General features: G+C 48.8%; 1 protein-coding gene and 1 long non-coding RNA gene across 6 annotated transcripts in view; one reads left to right on the top strand and one right to left on the bottom strand.

Annotated features, from left to right (window-relative positions):
• Window positions 1-12,747: 12,747 nt before the first annotated feature.
• On the bottom strand, window positions 12,748-16,384 carry LOC113957483. 2 transcript variants are annotated; one of them, XR_003531168.1, is made up of 3 exons: window positions 16,198-16,384; window positions 15,133-15,291; window positions 12,748-12,897 (listed from the first exon to the last, which is right to left on the bottom strand). It is a non-coding gene; the product is annotated as an uncharacterized LOC113957483 (long non-coding RNA). The 2 variants fall into 2 exon arrangements; XR_003531167.1 differs by lacking the exon at window positions 16,198-16,384 and adding an exon at window positions 15,775-15,834.
• Window positions 16,385-16,483: 99 nt separating this feature from the next.
• The window catches only part of GATA4 (GATA binding protein 4), a 30,581-nt gene continuing 22,144 nt past the window's right edge, over window positions 16,484-24,920 (top strand). For 2 of the 4 annotated variants that reach the window (XM_027665049.1, XM_027665048.1), the window contains exon 1: window positions 16,620-17,340. In XM_027665049.1, coding sequence (XP_027520850.1) covers window positions 16,815-17,340 — 526 coding nt within the window. In that variant the 5' untranslated portion in view covers window positions 16,620-16,814. The other 2 variants (XM_027665050.1, XM_027665051.1) reach the window with 2 other exon arrangements.

Raw genomic sequence — 24,920 nt, 5'->3', positions numbered from 1 at the left:
GTTCAGGTGAAAACATAAACAAACAAGCATCATCTCAGTGATAGCCAAGCACGGATAAACCTGTGTATTCCAGGTATTTGCTAGGAAAATCCTTTTTCAGCAGGAAACCTCTAGACAAATATCCTCCTGAGCACCAGTGTGAGAGCTGGAAGGCCTCCATCCAGCACAGCATAAGCTGGAAACCTCCAGAACTTCCCTGAGCAACCTTAGATCTCCCCAGAGAAAAGAATATGGTCACTCCTTTGCATCTCTTCTAGGTCATCACATGGGCCTGTCCAGCCAGCCATCAAGGCCTAGTGAAAGGTGTCCCTGTCCATGGCAGGGGGGTTGGAACTACATTATCTTTAAGGTCCCTTCCAACTCAGGCCATTCTGTGATCCAGTGATTCCATGATCAATGCCTTTATCTCCTTCCTCTCATCCTTGTGGGATGGCACTGCTTGGCCCAGAAATGAAGGACCTCAGCTGGTCCAAGAGACTTTCAAAGCAGAGCAGCAACTTTACAAGCTGAATACAGCAGCCAGCTACATATTTTCTTTAGCAAGGCACATCCCAGACAACTGAAATCTGGACTTTGCTTCTTTCCCTTGCTTTTCTTGCTGTAGCAGCAGCCTGTGCTCACCAGAAGCCACCTCTGCATCTTTAAGTGCATCATTTAAGTGCATTTCCTGCCAAGTGGACAGGAAATTAATGACATTTAAATGAAGAGCTGCTCCCTTTTCCAGCCCTCTGATTATTTCTTTTGATTTAGTAAAGCCCTGGCAGAGCCCTCCTGATGTAATCATGGGAGCTTGCACTTCATGATCCAATTACTGCCAAGCTTCTGGATGTTGGTTTTGCTTTGATGGGAACATTTAAATGTGTAAACTTTGCAGAGACTGGTTGAGGGCTCTGGGATCTCATTTTAATTATAGACTCGGTGGAAACCAGTGCAAATTAGTCATCTGGAAACAACATCTTGTGCGAGCAGTTTGTCTTCATTGAAAAGCTAGAAATGTTTAATTTTGGAAAAGAGGGAATAAAATACTGTGATTTTCTATAGATTAGAACATCTACTTCACCTTTAACCAGTCGTGCAACCTGTCCATGGCTTGGACATGCAAACAGCTCCTGGCTCAGCATTGCTTCCAGCCAGACTCTGTGAATCCTCATACCTGGTACCTATTCCTACTCCTACCTACAGGTCTCCATCCCTCTGCCAAACCTGGTTTGAAATAACCACTCAGTGCAAATGTTACATGCAGCCAGCACACTCACACAACCTCCTTCTGAAAAAGGAAACTACAGACACAGAGATAACACCAAGACTGTTTTCCAACGGCCTTCTCCAACCCTAACTTGCACAAGTTTACAGGGAGCAATGGCCATAAACTAAAGCACAAGAAGTTCCACCTCAACATGAGGAAGAACTTCTTTCCATTGAGGGTGGCAGAGCACTGGAACAGCTGCCTGGGGAGGTCATGGAGTCTCCATCTCTGGAGACACTCCAAACCCACCTGGATGCTTTCCTGTGTCACCTACTCTGGGTGACCCTGCCTTGGCAGTGGGGTTGGACTGGATGATCTCCAGCCATGCCTTCCAACACAAACTATTCTGTGATTCTGTAAAAACTGGGTTGAGAACTGATGATTTCAGTGCACTTTGTGAGAGTCCAAGACATCTGCTTTGCACGATGATTTTTCAGTGCTGTCACCCAAACCCCATAAGGTTGTATCCTCAGTCCTTCATGCCCTAAGGTTGCCACAGCCACCAATCCCCTCCCAACCCCTCCCTCCATGTAGGGAAAGCAGCTCCCAGGGTCTGCCTTGGGAGATAGCATCACCCCAGTGACTCCCAAAAGCCTTTCTTGAGATGCCACTGCCCAGTGTTTGCTTATGTCCTGCATTGTCCCCAACCCTGATAATGCCTCTGGTCAACACTGTCAACTTATCACCACAGTGGCATCAGCCCTGCACATCTTGCAGGGAGGACATCAAGCTCTACCCGCTGATAGACTTATCCATAAGGCCACTCAGGAGTGTTTTGATCAATGCCTTAATCTCTGTTTGCACGGTGGTATCCCTCCCTCCCTTGTCTCCGAGCTGGATGTTGGGATGAATGTCCCATCAGCTCGTGCCACCTCAGATCCTGACTGTGTGGAAAGAACGTCGCAGTCAAAGTCTCACCAGTTGCACCCCATGGGGCTTTATTACCTTTATTTTAGCAGATGGACAACTGAAGTCCCAAGAGAGGTGCAATGGCCATTCCAAAATCTCAGGACAACTGAGACTGTCCTGGGCTGGGGTTTCCCAAGCCTTAAGGACATCTCTATCTTTAAGGACATCTTTCTCCTCCAACAGCTCTGTAAAGGATCAGCCAAGTCAGGGTGTTATTGTGCTGACAGGACAACACAGAAGCCTTGGCCAGACACACTTTTCCATCCAAATTCCTGATATCTTTTGAAGACGTGACCATTTGCCGAGCTTTATTTACTGAGCAACCCTCTTGCAGTCAATGGAGAGGAGATAAGCACATGTAGAGATCTTGATGAGATCAGGACTCATCTGACAGGATAAGAATAGGGTGGGGAAGAAGAAAGAAAAAAAGGAAAAGTAAAATTAGAAGCTCATTGATGATCCTGGCTCCAAAAGAGACCAAATCTAAAGGGAAGACTTCTCCCCTAAATACTTCTCTTTTATTGTTTTCAGAAATGTCCATATAAGGCATTTGGGCTCCACCAGAAGCAGAGAGGAAAAAAATGAGTGAGGGGAAAAGAGAAACCAGAAAAAATGGATAAAAATAGGAAAAAGCTCTGTATGTTTTCCTCCTTTTTTTTTTCCCTCCAAACATGAAAAATGTGAAATTGGCCAAGAATTCTGAAAAAAAATCCCACCAAAATCCATCACCAACAGAAGATGTCCAAACCCTCCACCACATGGTCAGCATTGGTGGCCAACATTATACAGGAAGGAAACAAAGACCTTTCCATGGAAGGATCCAACCTCGAGGCCCAGCTGTATCCCCTTCAGATGCTTCCCAGTGGTATCTAAATTATTGTCAGTAATTGATGGAGAGGGACAGTTCCTACACCTGAGAAGGACTCACCTCTCTGGAGTGACTGCAGAGGGACATTAAGCCCAGATTTGCTCAGAGGTTCCTGGGCAGCCTGCAGTGGAACCTTGGGAGTTGGGCACAGCATCCTCAGAAACACCAAATAAGCTATAGCAGAGCAGGCTGGTTTTTGGCCAGGTGGCCACATCCATCCTGGTACACTCCAGCTCAGATAGGCAACAGCCAACCCACTTCATGGAAATGGTCTTGGCATGTTCCCACAAAGTGTTTGGGATATGTCTACTTGAGTGGATGCCCCATCACTGGAATTGTTCAAGGCCAGGCTGGACAAGGCTTGGAGCAACCTGGTCTAGTGGAAGGTGTCACTACCCATGGCAGGGGGCTGGAAAAAGATGATTTTTAAGGTCTCTTCCAACCCAGACTGTTCTGTGGTTCTGTGACTTTGCTGACAGCCTTGACTGTCTGAAGAAAGTAGAGATGGTGAGAGCAATTTTCCAGGCATCTCCCCCATAGCCAAGGGACCCAGGATCCACCAGATGGTGGAGGAAAGGAAAGGAAAGGAAAGGAAAGGAAAGGAAAGGAAAGGAAAGGAAAGGAAAGGAAAGGAAAGGAAAGGAAAGGAAAGGAAAGGAAAGGAAAGGAAAGGAAAGGAAAGGAAAGGAAAGGAAAGGAAAGGAAAGGAAAGGAAAGGAAAGGAAAGGAAAGGAAAGGAAAGGAAAGGAAAGGAAAGGAAAGGAAAGGAAAGGAAAGGAAAGGAAAGGAAAGGAAAGGAAAGGAAAGGAAAGGAAAGGAAAGGAAAGGAAAGGAAAGGAAAGGAAAGGGTGGTCAGGTATTGGAAGGGGCTGCTCAGGGAGGTGGTGGAGTCTCCATCCCTGGAGGTGTTCAAGGAACAACTGGACATGACACTCAGTGCTCTGGGGTGGGTGACAAGGTGGGAATCGGGCACACATTGGACTGGATGATCTTGGAGGTCTTTTCCAACCTAAACGAATCCGTGACCCTGTGTTGAGAACAGCTCTGTGTGGCATCTTAACTCACACCACCTCAGATTTGGGGCTGAAATTCCAAGGATAGACAAAAAGCAGGAAATGAGACAGGCACCGATAAGGCTCAGAGATGCTCTTCATACATCTAACCACTGGAAAATGGAATATTTTAGGGTGTCCTCAAAAAAACCCCTCTGCTTTATTTCAAATGGGATATGAAATGTGAAGAACAAAGAATCACAGAATCGTAGAATGGTTTGGGTTGGAAGGGACCTTAAAGATCAGCTGGTTCCAACCCTCTGCCATGGGCAGGGACACCTTCCGCTATGCCAGGTTGCTCGAAGCCCCATCCAACCTGGCCTGGAACACTTCCAGGGAGCAAAATCTACCTCTAAGTGTTTCTAACCTCAAGGACAGGGACGATGTGACCCAGCTGTGATGCTGAGATTTGCTCAAAGAACAGATGAGGAACATCTCAGAGGAACATCTGCAAGGGGTGATGACAGAAACATGAACCTGATGCAACTGAGAAAGAAAAAAAAACTGGAGACTTCTTAGTTATCCTGGTATTTGCAGTGGAGACTTGTGGCTCTCATATTTTTAATAACATTTTCCGTGCAAGAAAAAAAGCCAGGAATAAAGAGTTAAACAACAACAGCCCCGTTGTTTCTTGGCCTTTTTGCCCTTTGTGTGTTTGGTTTTTGCTTAACATAAAATGTAACAACTTTTGCCCCTGCTTTGGTTTTCCCACTGCCTACTGTTAATACTCAAGGTTTTTTTACTGCAATAAGAAGACTGAATTCTGAAAATGTTCTTTATTCTCTATATGAACCACCCCTTCCCCCCTCAAAAAAAAGAGCAAATTTTAATGCAACCTAAGCAAAATAATTCAATGTTTTTTCAACTATAATTGAAATTGGATTCATCTGAATTCATGCTCCCATGATATTCTCTTTTCAAAAGCAAAACCAGAATCCTAAACAGAGCCGAAAATTATTAGAAATGTTTAACCTTATTGCTTATAGCAGTTCAAGTCTAGTTTTTTTGGTTGAGTTTAAAGAGTAATTAATCCAGAAATGTCTTAGAATTTTCTTAAAACAAGGAAACCAACCAAAAACAAACCAAAAAGCCCGAAGTAAAAGTAAATTTCAATTTAATTTACAAAAAAATTGAACAAAACTATTAAACTTTGGAGCTTTGTCCGACCGAAATCAACAAATATTGAACCTTCCAGTTTGCTAATTTTGTATTTCTGCCTCTTGCAGATGAAACAAAAAAGGACATTTTTCTTGATTTTGGAGGGATTTTCCACTGAACCAAAAAATGTGTTCCCCAATGAGTTCTACTTCTGCCATGTGTGTTTTTCTGGAGTGAACATTGGATATACTTTTTTACCACAGTCTATGTGGAAAGGTGCTAAAAACAGTCCTTTTTCCACTGTCAGAAGAAGACAGTAAATCAAAAGTACATATTTTGGGGAGGAGCCCTCTCTGGGTGCCTGCAACCATTTCTCCATGGTGTTTTACATATCTTTGAGTGTTACAAATTGGAATATGCTCCAATGCCTCCAATGTCCCACTGGCATTACAGTGAGACTTCACAGCTGCTCTGCCAAAATTCCATAATCCTGTGTTAAGGTACGAGACTAAGTGCTCTGGGAGAGACAGGTCCTGTCCTGGATCTGCTGTCCCCCACAAGGTTTCAATCCTCCTTTCCCATGTCTTCCCAGATAATAAGATCTACCTCCCCTGCAGTGCTGTTGTGAGGCTTAATGTGGTAATTTTTGTAAAGTGCTCAGGGATCTTTTGTAAAAGAGGAAAGGAAAAGAAGGAAAAAAATAAAAATACAAGATCCAGCCTGACTGTGGTCAGGGAGCCACAGGACAACTCACAGGGAGCTGCAGGTGATCTTTAAGTTCCCTTTCAACCCAAACCATTCTATGATTCTCTGACAAAAACAAGACCAAGATCATGTCTCTCTCTCAGAGGTATCGTTGCAGAGCCGAGCAGCCATCCTTCACTTAGGCTCTTGGGTGCCAGCAAGGGTGACACTGCAGTGACACATTTTTCCAGCCCATGGTAAGACCTGTCCTTTTGAGATGCCTTTGCTTTATGTGCTAAATCAAAGTCTGCTTTGTCCCTCTTCCTTGAAATGCTGTTACTGCAACTTTTCACCAGTGCACTATCCCCTTAGAGTCAACCATGAAGATGGTGGCCACCCAGATGGGAGGGCAAAGGAAGAGCTCTTCCTTCACTCAGGACCTCTGGAAGGTCAGGGAAGCCTAAAAAATGTGAGGGCTCCCAGGCCCTCTTTTTTTCACCAGAGTTGTCAACTGGTTTAACTAAAGCTACACCCTTTCACTGCCCTCCTGTTCCTCCTCCACTGCTGGCTTTATCTCACCAGCAGGAATGTTAAGCAAGAAATCTCAGACTGATTATGGGACAAGAGCCCAAGAGCAGGTGGAGGATGCAGTTCACACTGTCCAGCTAAAGCAGAGGCTTCATCTTCCTTAATTACAATAGATGAGGGAGTATGTCCCACTTCCTTATGGAAGAGGACATATCCTTATCCATGCAGTTCCTGGTACCTGCCAGGGTAGGACAACACGGGGCTGAGCCTGCACTGCTCTATTCTGCAAGCCAAGAGTCATGTTCCAGAGAAGGGAATGCTCCAAGGGGACCTTAGAGCCCCTTTCAGTGCCTAAAGGGGTAGCAGGGGAGCTGGAGAGGGACTTGGGACAAGGGCCTGGAGGGACAGGACAAGGGGGAATGGCTTCCCACTGCCAGAGAGCAGGGATTGATGGGATATTGGGAAGGAATTGTTGGCTGTGAGGGTGGTGAGGCCCTGGCACAAGTTGCCCAGAGAAACTGTGGCTGTCTCATCCCTGGAAGTGTTCCAGGGCAGGTTGGACAGGGCTTGGATCAACCTGGGATAGTGGAAGGTGTCCAGGATTCCACCTGTCCCCTTCCTACACCACCAGCCCCAGGGCTCACATCGTTCCTGACTTGTACAATGAAAACCCAGAGGTGCATCTGTTCCCAGGTGTGTTGCCCAACAGATATAACTGTTTATTAACAATATCAACACTGCATTAATGATCTAAGAACAAGGGCTAATTAGATATAAATTTGGCAACGCACCTGAATATTCCTTCCCCTTGTGCTGCACTGGAGCTTTGCCTGAAATGATAACAATATCATTTCATGATAAAACAAACTTTCATGTTATGGTGCCTTTTACAATTACAGCCTGTTGTGCATTTTCTTGCTCTTCACCATGGATGACAAAACACCACCTTCACCCAAGGTTTTCCATCCTGGACAGCCTTCCTAGGTGGGTGTGAAGTTGCAGGATGAGTCCAAAAGCCAAACCCAGACTGGATTCCAGCAGATTAAAGGGACCATCGGATGCATCAAAAAATATCACACCATCCATATTTGTCTTCACATTACAAACCCAAAGGAGGAGAAGCAGAATAAGGAGAAGACTCTTCCAAATGGTAAAGGGAAACTGTGAGCTTTATTTGTGCAGTCATAGGAATCTCGGTGGCATAGTCTGAATTCCTGCTGCTCTGAGGGAAGGTTGTGATGTTTACTTGGCTGGAGAACAACAGAGCAAGGGGGGTTTTGGTAGGATATTTCTGGAAAGTTGGGTGCAAGTTAATTAGAAAATAAAAAAAATTCCATGATGTTGCCTCAGCTCCTGAAATTGTTGTGTAGATCACATGGAAATTAGATATAATCCAAAGCAGCCCTGGCAGCACTTCATGAATCTATGGAATCGTTTAGATTGGAAAAGCCCTCTGAGGTTATTGAATCCAAACCTTCCCCCAGCACTGCCAATGTCACCACTAAACCGTGTCCCCAAGTGCCACCTCCAGACATCTTTTAAATCCCTCCAGGAATGAGGACTCGACCTGCCAGGACTGGGCAACCCTTTGGGTTCTCCTTTCATTTGCAAAGCTGAAGCTGAGGAATTTGGGAGAGGTTGAGTGACCATGTGCTGGGGCCCAGCCCAGTGTCCCAAGCTCAGGAAATTCATCTGTGACAGATCCAGGTGAAGAGAGGAAGATTCCCAGAAATCCCCAGCTGCCCCCAGAGTCCCTTGCTGGAGGACACTGTCAACCTCAGATCACACACTTTGCACCAGAGGGAGTTTTTTCCTTGTTGGAAAAGACTAAACTTTTTTTGCCTTTTTTTTTTAACCTTTCCTTTTTAGAATTGTCAATGTTTCGTGGGTTTTGCCTGGTAATCTCATCCAAGGTCAAACCGTCCTCTTGCATTACCACTTAGCCCTCCAGCATTTGTCTGCACACACAACCCTGTTTGTCCTTTCCTTGTGTGAGAGCATTTCACATGGATTTGGTCTTGGAAGTTCAGTGCTTGGAGTTTTCCAGTGCATAAAAAACTACTTTGGCTTTGTCGTTTCACTTTCATATCTGTCTTATTTTTTTAACTCCTCTCCAGAATAGGTGGATTAATTCAACATCAGTGCAGAGAGAGAAACGCTTTTTTTTTTTCATTCCAGAAGGAAATCGGTGTTGGAACCTCCATCCTGACCCCGAGGATGGAGGATTTGGGTTGGGATCAGACCTTTTTCATCACATCCAACCTCAGCGCTGCAGCTCCCACCGGTACCCGGTGTGAGATGCTCGGAGGGAGAGCAGGGGCATCGCCTCCGGGTCCAGCCCTTCCCTTCCCTTCCCGGCGGCGGCGGGGCTGGTCGGGGCACTGACCCCAGCGCCGGGGAGTCTGGAGCGGAGCCGGCGGCCGCCGCTCCCCGCCATCAGCCCACACCTCATCAATAGGGGCTGACAGCCCCGGCCCCGCCGCCTCGACGGCACCGCCGACGGCACGGCACGGCTTGGCACGGCCCGGAGTCAGCAGGCAGACCCCTAAGATGGGTTTGGAGGCAGCCCCATCCAGCCGGGATGTAGCGGGACCGATGGTTTTGGGACAGACGTAGCGAAGCTGAGAGCCTTGTGGGTCAGGTTGCGAGTCGCAGGGATCCAGGCATTCCCACAGGCAGGCAGCCCCATAGGTCTGGGATCTAGAGAATGAACTTCCCAGTGACAGATTCCCAGACAGACTGGGGGGGGGTCAAGGCAGCCACGGATCGGGGGTGGTACAGGTAACACAGCTTGTCAAGGATGTAGGGGACCCCACAGGGACAGGTAAGGACATCTAGTGCATAGAGACAGCAGATAAACATGTAGGTGAGACAGATATAGACATATGGATAGCTATCTATACATTTAAAAAAATAGGTGTTTTGGCAAGTAGACAGGCACAAACAGGTAAATAGACACTAATGCCTAGAAAGTTACAATAGATGTATGGATATAGGGATATATGGCTGGATGGATACATGGAAAGATGATGGACAGGTGGATATATGGATAGCTGAAAAACATACGGGTATATGGATAGAAGATGGAGAGATGGGTAGTGATACTGCACTGCCAGGACTCCAGCCCGTGCATTCCCAGGCAGCTCAGCCTTTTGCCTGCCGCAGGAGGCTTTTCCAGCCTCTCGGAGAATGGAAAGGGGCTTTCCATCACTTCTGCTGTTGCTGCCAGACACGAGGGGCTCTGTCGGGGTCGGTCAACACCCACCAGCCAGGAGGGCGATTTCACGGCAGGTGTGCTCCACACGTGCGGTTTTGTTGTCACTGAGTCAAAGGGCCGTGACAACAATGACAATAAAACCACACGTGTGGAGGGCGGTGAGAGTGGGCGACAGGGACCCCGGCGGTGAGGCACCTCTAATCACCCCCCACCACGGGGGATGCTCGCACACTCCTCCCTGTGCTGGTGGCCCCGGGCAATCCCCCCGTCCACGGATGACGTGCTCACAGGATCCCATTCAGCCATTCACGCCACGGCGGCGCAGCCCCTCTCTCCCAAGGGGAGCTCCCTCTGTTCTGGGCTTTCACGTCTCCCCACCAACTTAAAGGATCCCGGATCAGGGAGTGCAGAGCCGCAGTATTTTAGGCTCAGTTCGCTTGATTTGGGCGGTAAAGCTGAACAGGAACGCGGCACATCCATCCACGCTGTGTTTTCAGTGTCCTCTGGGACACCTCTGTCCCCTGCAGCAGGGATCCTCCACGCACACACAGTGGCACAGACACGGGTGGTGTCACAATTCCTGTGGCCCCCGTTTCCCAAAGATACAAGTTTGAGGTGGGTTTTGGTTCCTGCCTCTCCCCAAATTGCCCTGGCACTGACCCTCACAACTCAGCCTCTCTCCTCCCCTGCTGCATCAGAGCACGGACCGCTGCTCCAATACACACCTCTGCATCCCACGGCTTTGTCCCTGAGGAAATCGTTTGTATTTATTTCCACTGGAGGTAAAAAAGAAAAGAAAAAAAAAAGAGGAAAAAGCAATAATATAATATTTGGGGGCATACGGTGTGGTCAGAAAGGATTTAGAAATGCCCCTGAAGCATCGCTGAGCCGTGATGCTCCTTGGACAACCTTCTCCCACGGGTAGTACCCGGCCTTTGGGAGGTGGGGGGGTAGGCGGGGGGGGTGGTGGTGGTGGCATTTTAGGACCACTGCCGTGCTGTAAACAGATGTGACGTTTGTTTAGGGAAGTGTCTCTGAAGGTGTGACAAGAGACTTTCGCGAGCCGGGATGGGGGGTGGCAGCCACAGCAGGATTCCCTCCTCCTCACACAAGCCCTCGGTTGGGGGGTGTGTGTTTGTCCCATTGTCCCACTGGTCCCCTCCAGCCGTGTGGGAGGTTGTCCGCAGTCTCCCGTGGGATTTCCTTGGGCTGGAATGTTTCTTTGGGGGGCAGGGATAAAGGGAATGTACGGGGATCCCTGGGCAGGGGTGAAAGGGGTCCATGGGCAGGGGTGCAGGGGAGTGAAATGGGTTCCGTGGGCAGGGATGCAGGGGATTGTATTAGGGTTGCCCCAAAAAGACATCCACGAGCAGGGGTGAAGGGGAATGCAGGGGTCCATGGGCAGGAGGTTCCAGGGGGTCCATAAGCAGGAGTGCAGGGGGTTGAAAGTCGGTCCGTGGGCAGGAATTAAGGGGGTGCAAGTGGGTCCGTGGACAGGGGTGTAGGAAGGCTCAAGAGGGTCCCGGAATGGGAACTCCAAGGTTCATCGGGGAGGAGGGTTCAGGATCTATCCCCCAGGAGGGTGGACGGGTCCATCCCTCCCCCAGTAGGGCTCCATCGGGGGGTGACGCTCGGGGGTCCCCCCTTTGCTGGACCAGGGGAGGGCTGGAGCAGGCAGGGACGGGGGCAGCGCCCCTCTCTCCATCCCTAGACCCCCGTGACGGGTGGGAAGGAGGCGGGAGGAGGCGATGCCGTCCCGAGACGTCTCCGGGCTCGCAGGGAGCCTCATCCCCCACCCCTGGCCACCTCCCGCTCCCAACCCTGCCCGGTCCTGACGCGCTGCCCCCAAAAAATCAGAGGTGCAGCCGCGCAGTCCCCTCTGCTTTGGGACCCCCCTTCCTCTGCCCAGTTACACCGGCTGCTCTGATACAAGACGAGGCCGGCTGCAGTTCCATATCCCCCGTACCTATGGATACCTATAGATAGATACCTATGGGTAGATACCTATAGATGATCTGTACCGCCCGCGAGGGCACTGATATTTTGGAGATCGGTTTCTCCCCTTCCCGGCTAACCCGGGGTGGCCGGGCCCCTCCCGCAGCCCTTAATGCCCCCCCAGTTCCCTCCTCCAGCCCCCTTCCCGGCCGCAGCCAAGGCATGGAATAAATAAAATAATTAAAAACATAATAATAAAAATCCGAAATACTGGTGAATAATTGGCCCAGCAGCCGCCGGTCGCATTTATCCCTTTTTCTCTGCTAGAATCACATTTCCCCGCTGTTTTTTCCCCCATTTTTTAACGGATTTTCTCCATGATTTTTTAAAAATTCGATTTTCAGTACAGAGAAAATTTTAAGTCAACTTTCCTTCCACCTTCAACACCCCCCGCCCAGTTGCTAATGTGTTCTTTTCTCTTTTCTTTTCTTTTCTTTTCTTTTCTTTTCTTTTCTTTTCTTTTCTTTTCTTTTCTTTTCTTTTCTTTTCTTTTCTTTTCTTCTATTATTTTCTTTCTCTTTTTTTCCTTTTTTTTTCTTTTCCTTTTTTTTTTGCATCCATCACCAACCGAAGCTTTAACTCTAAAACCGCCACGGAATTAACTTAGATACGGAAAAATAAAAAAGGAAAAAAACCCTTAAAACAAAAAATACGCATCGTATCCAGTTTTTTCCTGTCTGGGGAAGAAGGGGGGGCTGAAAAGGAGAGGGGTAAGGTCGAATTTTGTTCTTCTGGGTTATTTTCAGGCAGATTTCGTTAATCGTAAGTGAAAAAAAAAACTCCGAGTGCGGAGCAGAGCTTTTTTCTTGTCGCTGCGTTCTGCAGTGTCCCACCTTCTGCTTTTATTCGGGAGAAAAAGTGTCCGAAATCCATCCTGTCCCTCCCGGTTGTTGGGTTACACCAGGCTGGGCTCGGCTCGGTTTCTCACCTCTTGGATTTTTGGGATGCGCATTCCCGCGACTGCTGCCCGGACCGATATTTCCCCGCGGAAAGAGGTTGGATCAGGCCATGGACACGCAAAACAATCCACGGGAATTGCTTTTGCACTTTTTTTCCTGGAAGTTGCAAAGTCAAGGCAGGTCCTTGAAGTTCTCTCTGCTCTCCGTGTTGCTGCTCAGGCAAGTTTAATCAGTTTTAATTGTATTTTGGCTTTTTTTTTTTTTTTTTAAGGAAAGCGCTTCTATCCTGAAGTAATTCAACGAATCTTCAGCAAGTCGCTGCTTTGGGAGAGAAAATCGTCAGGGATTTTGCAAAAGAGGGAAAGATGGGTCTCCAAAACCCGGTATATCTGGATAGGCAGCTGCTTCGGAGAAGGGATATAAAGAGACACTGATCGAATTAATTCTCCTACCTGCATGCTGATAGCTCCATGTTCATAAGTGGTTTTTATATATACAACTATTTTATATATATTAATATACTATATATATTTATATATTATATATTAATTTTATATAAATAAATTAGTATAATATATGTCTATTTATAGATATTTAATAGTTTACATATTTTATATATATATCTAAAATTTATACCATAGCGTGTTATAAATTATAAATTATTTAGCTATGAAAGTATATACATGTTTATATGTAAAACACATTCCTTTGAATTATAATACACATTAAGTCCCATCTGTACTCAATTTCTCATCGATAGGTATATAATTACATATTTATTAAATACATATTTTTGTATTTACATATATTTATATTTATATTAAATACTCTTTAAATACATAGTTTTCACAGTGTGTTTAAAGTATAAATATCCACAGTGACACTGTTGCTGACATTTATTTGTTATGTATTTCTGTACTTATAATTTTATTTCTATACGTGTCTATAACTATTTTCATCCCGATATTTGCGTTTCAACCGGATTTCTCTCCTGCCGCGTTTTTAGCCTCTGCCAATGCACACCCGTATCCCCCTTTTGGGGTTTTGGGGAGTCCTTGTGCTCCCTCTGGATTTTCCGGAGTAATAAGGGAGACTGCGGGTGGCTCCGGGCAGAGGATATGGGGGTGCCACGTCCCCAGGGACCCGTTTCCGACCCTGGAGCACCCTCCAAGTGCTCCCTTCGCCTTCCATCCCTCTCCCATAAATCGTTTTCCCCACCCCCTCTTTTTTTCCCCCTCCTCCCTTTGCCTCTTTCATACGGAATTTTTAAATTTTAATTTACTTTTTTTCTTTCCAAGCCCCAAAAGGCGCTTCCAGCCGCCTCCCGCCCTCCCACGCAGGACCCACAGATTTCCACGGGAACCCCGGAGTGTAGGAAATGTTTAGGGCGTGAGGTTTATTCCGGGGAACGGGGCAGTGGGAAACTCCTCCCGACAACTCTCAGGGCTGGAGCCATCCCAGCGTGAAAGGAATCCCCGGGAGAAGGGGGACAGTGGAAAGGGGATTACCCCCCCCCCGTGGGCTCCGAGCCCGTGGGATCGGGCCCAAATTGCAGAGCCCCCCTGCACTGCATCATTCACCTTTAGACCCTCTGCAGCACGTGGGGTGCAAAGAGATGGGTGCCCAGTTTGAGGAGGGCACCCCCAAACCGGCTGGGATGACGGGCAGAGCAGCTGCCACCTCTCCACTCCATGATTTGGGACCAAGGTTTGAGGCAGGAGCTTGGAGAAATCCCCCCTGCGCGATATCCCCAAGGAAAGGGGTTGTCTTTAAAGGGATTGGGGAGCTGGAGGTGGTGGTGGGGGGGGGGGTGTCCATACCCCTCAGGAAACACCCCTGATTATTTCTGGGGGCTGGGCACGGGTGTCCCTTGGGTGCACGGGGGACACGACGCTGCCCGGCTGGACTTTGCCTGCAGCGTGGGCTGCCCGTGGGGCCGTCCCGTGGCGCTGCTTTGATTTTATTATTTTATTCCCTTTTTTTTTTTTTTCCCTTCCTTCCCAGCAATGAAACCTGGCGCCCGGCTGATGGTGCAACAGATACCAACCACCCCCCTCACCCCCCCCTTTTCCTCCCATCGCCGCCCACTTCCACGTGACGTGGGCAAACCAGTCAGAGAGTGGGACTGGGGAGCCTGGTCATACTGGGGAGCCAAGGAGGGGGGAGACAGAGCCCCGCTGCCCCTAAGCCCCCCAAGAAGCAGGAGCCAGGCATGTCTTAGCCCTGTGCCTTTCCCGCAGCGAGGGAGTGTCCTACCCCACGGCCTCTCCCCTCTCCACCCCCTGCCCCCCCAGCACTGAAGGTGGGTAGCTCTTCCCTGTCCCCTCGCTCCTCTTCCTCGCTGTCACGCCGGGACCCCAACGAGCCCCTTCCTACAGGCCTCCCCGAAAGCTTCCTCCTATTGTCTCCTCGGGCTTGAAAACGAACTCGATTTTGGTGGGTTTTTGGTTGATTTTTTTATTATCACCATTCCTGTTTGTAAAGCAGGAGGGGAGCTCGCTCCTTTTTCCTCTCCTGTGGAGATTCCCGTGGAAACGCTCCGTTCTAGGCCGATTACACACCAACCACCCCCTGAGTTTCAGGGGGACACAGAGCTCCCTTAAACCCCCTTCTTCCCGGCTCGCTTCCATCCTTACCCCTTCCCAACGCTGTCTCCGGCTTCTCTCCCTTTCCTCGGCCGCCTGCCCGTCTCCCGCTGTCCTCCCAGGGTATCAGTCCTTATCTCTTGGTTATCTCTTCTGCTGCTAAATTCGGCCCAGCGCAGGGGTTCAGCCGGGGGAATCTGTTAGTTAAACCTAAAGCAGCCCCAGGAGTTATTTCTCCGGCCATAATTCCCCTCCATCCAGGCCTTCTCCCGGTGTGAAATGGTTTTCAGAGAACCTTAGAACTCCAGAACAGTTTGAGTTGGAGGGTATCTTAAGGATCATCTACTTCCAACTCCCCGCCATGTGTAGGGGCACCTTCCACTAGACCAGGTGGCTCCAAACCCCATCCAACAGGATCCCTCCATGATCTACAGAGAAAACAGCACGTCAAATTTTCTTACCCCCTTCCCAGACCCTCCTTGGGAAGAGGGTACCCTCCTGACTCCCTTCCATGTGTGTTTTTTAGGGTCTTGCCATTGTGAGCCACCCACAAGGCCCTGATGGCATCCCACGGCCCAAACCCACCCCAAATTCCCCTAAAGGAGCCCAAATCAAAAACCAACCAATATGAGACAAAGCACCCCTCACCCTCCCCCTGCCCCACGGCTCCAGGAGGCGCCTCCCTATCCATACCCATGGCATTCCCGGTCCCCAGTAGGTCACCTTCCTATGCTCACAGCTTCTCCCAACTCCCCACACGGAAAAAAATTAGAGTGAGAGATAAAAAACACACGGAAGGGGGAGTTTTGAGGGTGCTGCTTGGGGTCTGCTCCCCATTTTGAGCAGCACTGATGGGAGTGCAGTGGGTAACACCCCCCCTCTCTCTCCTTTAAGCCCCCCTCGTTCACGCTTGGTCGGGCTTTGGGGGGTGCGCACACGCGTGGGGCAGGCGCGGGGTGGGAGGGTCGAGCCAGCCTTCCTCCTCCTCCTCCTCCCCCTCCTTTTCCCCCCCTTTTCCCTAATTTAACTCCCCCCAAGCCCTCCTCAGCCGCCTCCCGCCGCCCACATCAAACGCCGGCCCCGGGGGCCATTAACAACTTAAAGCACCGATCGTACCTGCGGGACAAAGGTTTTTGCTCCAGGCCACAGGAGAGAGCATCGCTGTCTCTCACCTTCCCGGCTGTGAACCCCCTCCTTTCACCTCCCCCCTCTTCTCTAACCTCCTTATCTCCCCGCCCCGAGGGGGGACCCGGCCCGACCGCCGCCGCATCCCGCATCCCGGCAGCATCTCCCCGTGCTCCCCCGGGGGGTGTTGGACGGGGCGGGGGGGGGGGGGGGGGGGGTGGGCGGGGGGTTTTAAACCGGCCCCCCGGGGGGGGGGGGGGGGGGGGGGGGGGCGGGAGGTGATGGATGGAGACCGGTGGGAGCAGCTAAATCCAGGCGGGAGCTAAATCTCCCCTCCGGAGAGACCTGGACTTCTTGCTTGGGGTCTGGAAGACGCAGCGGGGACCTGCTGAAGGTGGGGAAGGTGGGCGGTGGGGAAAGGGGGGTGGTGGAGGAAAATCGCATCGCTGGTGGTGTTTTGGTTTTGGCTGGAAGGCTGTGCCCACGCGAGACCGCTCCGGCCGCTGCTCACCTCGGGAGAAAGTGGAGCCGGGGGTTTTCCGCCCGCTCCCCATCGCTCTGGATCGCGGCCGGGGACCCGGCTGGGGCTTGGGGAGGCCCGTCGCGAGATGTACCAGAGTTTAGCCATGGCAGCGAACCCCGGCCCTCCGGCGTACGAGGGGGCAGGTGGCTTCATGCACAGCGCGGCCGCAGCGTCCCCGGTCTATGTGCCCACCACGAGAGTCACCTCCATGCTCCCCAGCCTGCCCTACCTCCAGAGCAGCGGCTCTTCCCAGCAAGGCAGCCCCGTCTCCAGCCACTCCATCTGGACTCAACCCGGAGCCGAAAGCGCCGCTTACAATCCCGGATCTTCTCACCCTCCCGTGTCACCTCGGTTCTCCTTCTCCACCAGCACCCCCATCCCTGCCACCTCTTCCCGGGAAGCGGCGGCGGCTTACAGCGGCTCCTTGAACCTTTCTGCTAATGGGAGGGAGCAGTACAGCAGGGGCTTCGGCAGCTCCTACTCCAGCCCCTACCCGGCCTATATGAGCCCCGAAATGGCCACGACCTGGACTTCCTCGCCCTTCGACAGCCCGATGCTGCACAACCTGCAGAGCCGAGGGACGCCCGCGGCCGCCCGGCACGCCAACATCGGTGAGCACAGCCGGGATTGGCACAGGGGAGGGAGGCTTTCACCCCGTCACCCCCCTAGATTTTGGTGCACGTACCCCCCTGCGTGTAGATTCAGGATGCGCGAAGGGCAGGAGGGAGAAATTCGGGGTATTTGGGATGTCGCTGTCGGAGCGGCCTCTCCGGCTTCAACCCCGCTGTGCTGTGGTTGCCCCCCCTGCACACGCATTTACTCTGAAAAACCATTTCCAAATATCCTCAAAGACTACAGCTACCAAAAAAAAAGTTGATAAAATTTAAATAAAATTTAGGGTAGGCCAGAGGCAGCAAGGAATGATGTGACGAGCTCCGGCGCCAAGGCCCTGCTGGCTCCACAAATAGCTCCGAGGGGATTTGGGGATTGCGATGGGGATGGTCGTGGTCTCCAGGATCACGATGTTCCATGGGCACGCAGGCAGCCCCTCCCTGAACTGGATTTAGGTGTAAAACGGGGAAAATTTGTTTGGAAAATCAAGAAATCAAAGTTTGGTCCGTGAATCCCAGATCTTTCCTTTGGGTTGTTTTACGTTCCAGCCTTTTTTAAATTACTTTTGGGGAGTTTGGTTAGGCTGGAAAAAGGGAGATTGAAGGGAAATTTAGAGCTGAGGTGAGAGAGACAATGGAGAAGGAGAAAAAGAAATGCATCCACATTTATTATCCTACTTTTTGGGGAACTCAGGTACATTGGAACAACCCAACCGTGTATTTCAGCGTCACTTCGGTCCTAAAAATCTCAGCCCTGATCTCTTGTGCTGCTCCCAGTCTTGGAACTTTTTATTTCATTATGCCTCTGGTTCCTACGACCAAAAATTGGTCCAAGTGGCTTAAAATATTGTTTTTATTTTTTCCTGGGGTGGAAGAGGGATAAATGGACACAGAAATGTGGGGCACAAAATCACATTGCAGCTTCCTAAACCCTTTTTTCCTTCCCGCCTTCTCTCAGTGAAGGTATTTCTGTCGGCTTCGGGGTCGGGGTTAACAAAGAAAATGCCTCAAATTTGTCTGCAGATATTTTTTAAGATTGTATTCTTAAGTCTGAATTTTGGAGTGTGAGTTTTTCATCGTGTCTAGCAAGATTTGCGTTATCTTTAGCATTATTTTAAGATGCTAAAAGACGGAAAGTTGGGGGCCAGTGAAGGCTTGGCCTTGCCAATGTCTTTTGCTTTTCTTTGGGTGCTAAGAAATTGGTTAAGATGGGAACAGATTAAGGATAAAATTTTAGCCAGCCAGGCAATGTTTTTGGGAAGCCATGAGAAGGTGGAAAGTAGAGGAAAAAAGCAAGATGAATTAAATAATCAAATATTAATTGAATATCAATGAAGACATATGAATATTTGTATTTGACTGGTGCCATCTGTTCCTTGGGAAAAAAAAAATCACCTTTTTTTTGTGGTGGTCTCAAAAGACTCTTAATAAAAAATAAACTAAACCCGAAATAATAATAATGAAGAATTGCAGTTGAAAAATACCCGGCAGCTTTTAAAGTGTCAGAGACTGAGCATGGGGATTTGGGGGTTTCGAGCCCTGTGGTTTGCGTTGCAGGTCTGCATGTTGGTGGCAAAAAGTGGGTTTTATCCGGCTTTTAAATAGTACTGGGAAGGGCGGACGAGTTAAACCAGTCCAGAAAAAGGTTGTTAATGACGGAGAAAGGCTACGGGACTCCCCTTCATGGCCAGGTCCTGATTCGGGTGCCGGATTCACGGGATCGCCGAGGGCAGCGCGGCAGAATCCACGGGATTCATTAGCACGGGTCTGATTACGTCTCTGCCTTGAATATGGAAAAGCCCTTGGATTTTAAATCAAAACTGCTTGGGTTATGATTAAAAAAAAAATAAATAGAAACTTCCTGAGAGCTGGAAAGTTTTAAATCCAGGATTAAGATGGATTTTTGGAAGGCAGCTCCCTGGGGAAGCAGGACCTGCCCCGTTCCCCCTTCTCCCCCGAGTCGGGACGCGGTCGCCGCCGGGTCCCTCCTCGACGGTGGGGCGATGCTTTGCGCAGGCTGTGGGTATCGAGGGGGTTGTGTGAAGCGTGTAAAGGCTGGTTGGGGGTTCTGAGCTTGGAGAAGTGTTTTAATTTAATGATTTTAAGAGTAAAAAACCCTGAAGGTACTGAAAGATGTAGTGTGGGGGGGAAACACCGTTGTGGATTGCACCCATCACAGACCCACTTTAACATCACATCCGAGCCTGGCTCAGCACCTGAGCAGTCCCTGCATGTGGAATCGACTCCTTCTTTGCCTTTCCTTAATTTTATTCTCTGCACAATGAGGAATCTCAAGGTGGAAACGGAATCCTTCACTCAAGGCTCTATTAAATCAAGCGATATTTGCAATGGTCTCGTTTTGTTTTCCTAAAGAACCACCACTTTTGGATAGTGCTAAATGCAGGGCATCCGCAGGGCCACTGAAATTTTAAATATTATAATTTTTTAATAGTAAAGATCAAATCTAGGCATGCATAGCTGATTATGCAGACATGGATTCACAGTCTAGGCAATTGGATATTACATTTTTTCGCCTTTTTATGTGTATATATATATATATCCCAGTAACAATAAAGAAATATGCAGGGGAAAGAAGTTTAGTGAAAATGTATTCGAAGAAAATAACACTAAAAGAAATACAAATTTTTTTTTTTTCCTAAAAAGAGGAATTTTGGCTTGGATTGAAAAGTCATAAAGCACTGGGAAGGTTGGGTGGGTAAGCTACAAGGGCCCATTTGAAAAACTTCCCCTTGGTGTGAGTGCAAAATGCCAAATTTGGGCTTTTCAGGGTAAGTTTGGTGACTGATTTCATTACCCTGAAGAGCAGGATCAGACCGTGCGGTCGAGGCAGTGAACTTGCTCCAGGCATTGCCTGGGATGGAGTTACAGTGAATTCCCGACTTAATGAGGCATGAAAAGGACCCGCTGCAAAGTCCCTTCTCTAAAGACTTCCCTGCCAGCACCAAAAACCTCTCGAAATCTCTCCCAAAATAAGCCTGGATGGGCGGTTTGCCTCTTCCCCCTTCTCCAGGCAGAGGGGAGCAGGGATGGAGGGTGGCACGGACGTCTGAGCGCATCCAGCCCACGGCGATTTGCTGCCTCCTGGATGTTTCCAGGCTGGGAATAGAGGGTCAGATTCCAGTTTACCATCCCCACTCCCTTTAATTTTGCTTACAGTGGGGATTTTACTTTTCCTGTGGGCTCAGGAGGTTGAGAATAAATCGGGGTGGGGGGTTGGGGGCATTCCTGGTGGGTGCTTTTAGGGTTTTTTTTTTGGCTAAGTCGAAGTCAGGGCTCCTCAAACAGGCACCGCTGGAACACAGTAACAGCATCTGGGAAGATCAAAGCCTGGAGCAGACGCTGGGCTGGAAAATGCTGGTGGTGGGGGAGATATTGGGAAACAGATCTTAAGCTTTGCCATAGGGATGCTAAGAGATTTGACCTGTCGCATCCCGCGGCCGGCATTCCCAGTGATTCATTGGCATTTGTTACAACCCTCTGCCCTACAAGCAGCCCCTGACCTTCCCCACGCACCGCAGGACACGGTGGTTTGTCCCTGTGGGGTGGCAGGTGATGAGGGGAGCCCAGAACCTCTCCTGTCCCTGCCCCCGGAGAGATGGGACCGTACGATGGAAGGATGGGGCTGTCGGATGGAGGGTTGAGACCGTGGGGTGGTGGGATGGGACTGTAGGATGGAAGGATGGGGCCATAGGACAGAGAGATGGGGCTGGAGAATGGCGGGAATGGTTGGAGGATGGCGGGATGGGGCTGTGGGACGGCGGGATGGGACCGTAGGACGTGTCTGCATTTTACAGGCGATCCTACATCTCCTGTGTCGCAATCGGTTGCATTTCTCACCTCGGGGAAGGTTTGCCCAGGGCTTTGTTCCCCTCTGCGGGTTTCAAGCCACCTCCTGCTCTCCTGCCTAATTTAATTGTCACTCGTCAGTCTGGGATTTGGGATGAAACCCACAGAATTAGGGTTTCTAATCTTTGAGCAAGACCAATCTCAAACAGGTAAATGTTTATTCCCCCCCAAATCCCCAAACAGTAGATTTTAAATTGCAAATAAAGTAGCAATAATAATAAAAATATCACCGTCATGGGCACTCTGTCATCCTTATTAATAACTCAATTCCTTAATTAAAAATTGCACTTCATTACCAAATACAAGTGCATATGTTGCATAGAACATATGGTGTAGTATATAATATATTATAAATGGTCATCAATTTCTGTAGAGCAATAAAACTTAAGGCAGTGGATAGTGGTGTTTAATCTAAATCTTTATTAAGCCAGGATTAATTATTTTTCTCCTCCATACACACCCTCATGTGCATTTCTTTATCCCTATAAGAATAACAGTAATATTTTTTTTTAAGGGACAGCCTGTATTATGCTCTCTCCATACTTTTTTGCCAGCAATTTAGGAGGAAAGAGGTAAAATCCTTGGAAACAGATGAGTATTTATCAGGCAGTGTTTCCCAAAGGAAACCAACCCAGTCCTGATGCCTCTGTATTCTTCTCGTGATGGGAAAACCTTGGCTTTGAGGGCAGGGAGGAGGTCCCCAAAACTGGTTATCCCAAATGCAGAGGAGTATTTTGAATGTGCAAACTCTCTCACTCTAAAAATTTAAGGATAAATTTGAAAAAAAAACCACCAGAAAAGCACCAAACAGCAAATAAAATCCCAAACTGGGTGAAAAAACGGCAGCACAGTGAGTTTTTGTGCCTGAAGGTCGGCAGCCTGTTGCTGCCAGGGGAGGATATGTGGAGAGGTTGCTAAAATAAGGTGGGAAAATGTGATCTGAAGGAAAATCCAATTTAAAAAAATTGATAGTGTTGTCCCAAAACCCGCAGAGACCTTGTTTCTCATCGGCACAGGGCTCTGCATTGAAAATTTTGCTCCTTGAGCGCCGTGGAGCTTTGTGAACACAAGAAAAAAGGGATGGAGAAATGGGATATTTGGGGATCTCCCCTTGCTTGGTGATGTTCCTGGGGGTACACAGGACACAGGAAGGTGGGGGGATCCAGATCAACATCTTGGGTCCTTCCAACTTTTGCAAACTAATTATAATGAGACTGAAAGAAGTTTCTGCTTCCCATTTGAGGCTCATCCCTGCCTGTGAAACCAGGTGGAAACCTACCCAGAGAGCTCAGTGCATGGGCTTAAAGCAGCCAGTTTTGCTCAAGCTGGGAGGGAAGAGGCAGAAATGCAGATTTTTTTGCTGGGACAACCGTGCTGGCCCCAAATTCCAGGCACGTATGATCCCTGAATAAGGTGATTACGCTGCCAAAACCTCTGGGTTGTAACAGCGAGGTTGGGTTGTTACAGGCACGACTCGATTTGGAGAGAGGAATGTGTGTAATCATGCCTGTAGGACTGCAAAAAAAGGGAGATTGGAATATTTGGAAATGCCAAACATTCACCTTGTCGATGGGTCTGAATTCGCGGTGCTGTCTGGCAGGAAGGCGTAAATACGCCTTTGGCAGGCGAATGTGAAACGCTGCTTAAATAACCAGGGAAACAGGTGAGAATATGCTCTTACCTCTCAAATTTACCCTAATAATAGAAGAAAATTTCATTATAAGGTTGGATTGAGGGTTTTTTTAATCTAGTGGCTAAGAAAAAAGCAGTGGGTCCCCTTTGCAGGACAAAACCCTTCGCAGCGTGTCTACGCTAACGTCCCGCGTTATAAAACATTAAAACCTCTCTGGCCTTTCCAAGTCTTCCCCACATCACTGGTCACGGTGACCCAAGCTGTAAATACATCTGTAATGACAAATTAAACCCAATTATCTGCCATGCCTGAGCAGTGAGGTCTTTCTGCACACGGGTGCGTGACAGCGCTTGAGAATAATTCGATCACCACTGGCTGTGGCACGAGTGGTGTTAAATTAAAGGTTCTTCTGAAAGGCCCTGAGTTTCTGCCATGCTGAGGGATGCCGTGCTCCTGCTCCAAAAATGTTGGGTGTTTTCCCTTACAATTTTCCAGGAGCTCCTTGCTGCAGGGTATGTTGAGCCTGCAGCACTCCCCGTGCTGTTGCACCCTTTCAAACACTCGCGGCACTTGGTGGTGATTTCTTTTTCAATATGATAAGTTTGAGCTGGATTTTCTCATCCCCCAAAAAAGCACAGGCTGGGTTTGCTTAGAAAGAAGAGTTGGGCAGAGATTTTCCAAACTGGATGCAGATCTGACCCCGCCATCAGTGCTGAAATGTTTCAGCTTTCAGGTTTTGGTAAGGGCTGGGTTTTAAAGCCAAGTTTGGGGCAGTGTCAACGGGAAGCAAAGAAATGCCCAGTGATTAATTTTTTTCTCAATTATTTGCTGGCACAGAGGGGTTTTTTATGCTTAAATAGGTGGATACCTAAATGTAGACTGAGCCCTTTGGCTGGGGGGAACAAAGTCGAGTCATTCCCATGTCTTTTTGCTGTTTTCTCTGTTTTTCTAAGGCCAAACCTGGGTTGTTTTGCCCAGGTTGCAGGACCAGCCCTCCCCCAAAAAACAGATTCTACATGGACAAAAATACCTCAACCTCAAAAATACCCACATTCTTTGCTTAGAGGTGAAACCATCCCTGTTTTAAAGTACAGGGAGGTTCACCAGGAGCTGGTGCAGGATCAGGCCCATGTAAAAAGATTCCATAGGGAAGAAATGCAGCCCACTGCAAATTACATGGGAATTGTCATGTTTTCTTGGGAAGATGAAGGCCCAAAATCCCGTGGGACCTTTCTTTTTTTTTTTTTTCTGAAAAGTGGTCACTTGGTTTATATGTTGCAGCATAAAGGGATTTGTGATTTTTTAGAATTATTTTTAGAGACCTGTAAAGCTTGTGAGCTCCTTATCAGAGCCAGCTGGGCTTGCACCTCTCACACCAGCCTTGGGAGAGACTCAGAAATTCATTTTGTTTGTGAAAGAAGAAAACAAAAAATCATGGAAAGTCAAGGAAAAATAAGTTTTCCACCAGAGGTGGGGTGAGGGCAGCCGGATGAGGGACCCAGCCGGGCCAATCTCCCGTCTCCACCAGGGACTGGTACTGGACGTTTCTGAATCCGGGATAACAAAATCACTGCCTGGAAATGTTTCCTCCTAATCCCTGGGAATTAAGTTGGTGTCTGCTGGGGGAGCATTTCAGGAGAGCTCCCGTGGTGGGGGACCTGCTCTTGCTCTTCTTCCCGAAGCTCAGCCCTTTTCCGTTGGTCGGTGCTTCCAGCGACAGCAGGGTGGAATTACAGGGTACTGGAATAGGGCTGGGAGCCTGTTGCCTCCAGGCTTTTCTAAAAGGTTAAAACCCAAGTCTGGGGGCAGAGATGGAGAAAGGGGGGAGAAGGATACCAGGTCAGTCTGTCAGAGCAGAATTTTGCCAATTCTTCCTGTTTTTTCCACACTGCTTGCACAGAGCTCTCTAATATTTAAGCAAATTCCAGGTTGTCCTCTGACCTCGAGGGCCAGGGGGTTGTGTTGTCTCCTTTGGCTCTGCAAACATCTCCAGACAGTTCAGGAGACATACCCCTCTTGCAAGATTCTCAGCTGCCTGTGCTTTGGAGAACCTCAATTTTCTGTCAAGCTCTGGGTTCCA

This window comes from Corapipo altera, unplaced genomic scaffold, assembly GCF_003945725.1.
Source record: "Corapipo altera isolate COAL_440 unplaced genomic scaffold, ASM394572v1 164, whole genome shotgun sequence".
Lineage (NCBI taxonomy): Eukaryota > Metazoa > Chordata > Aves > Passeriformes > Pipridae > Corapipo > Corapipo altera.
The sequence above is the reverse complement of the archived record's forward strand: the minus strand, read 5'-3'. Positions and strand labels throughout refer to the sequence as shown.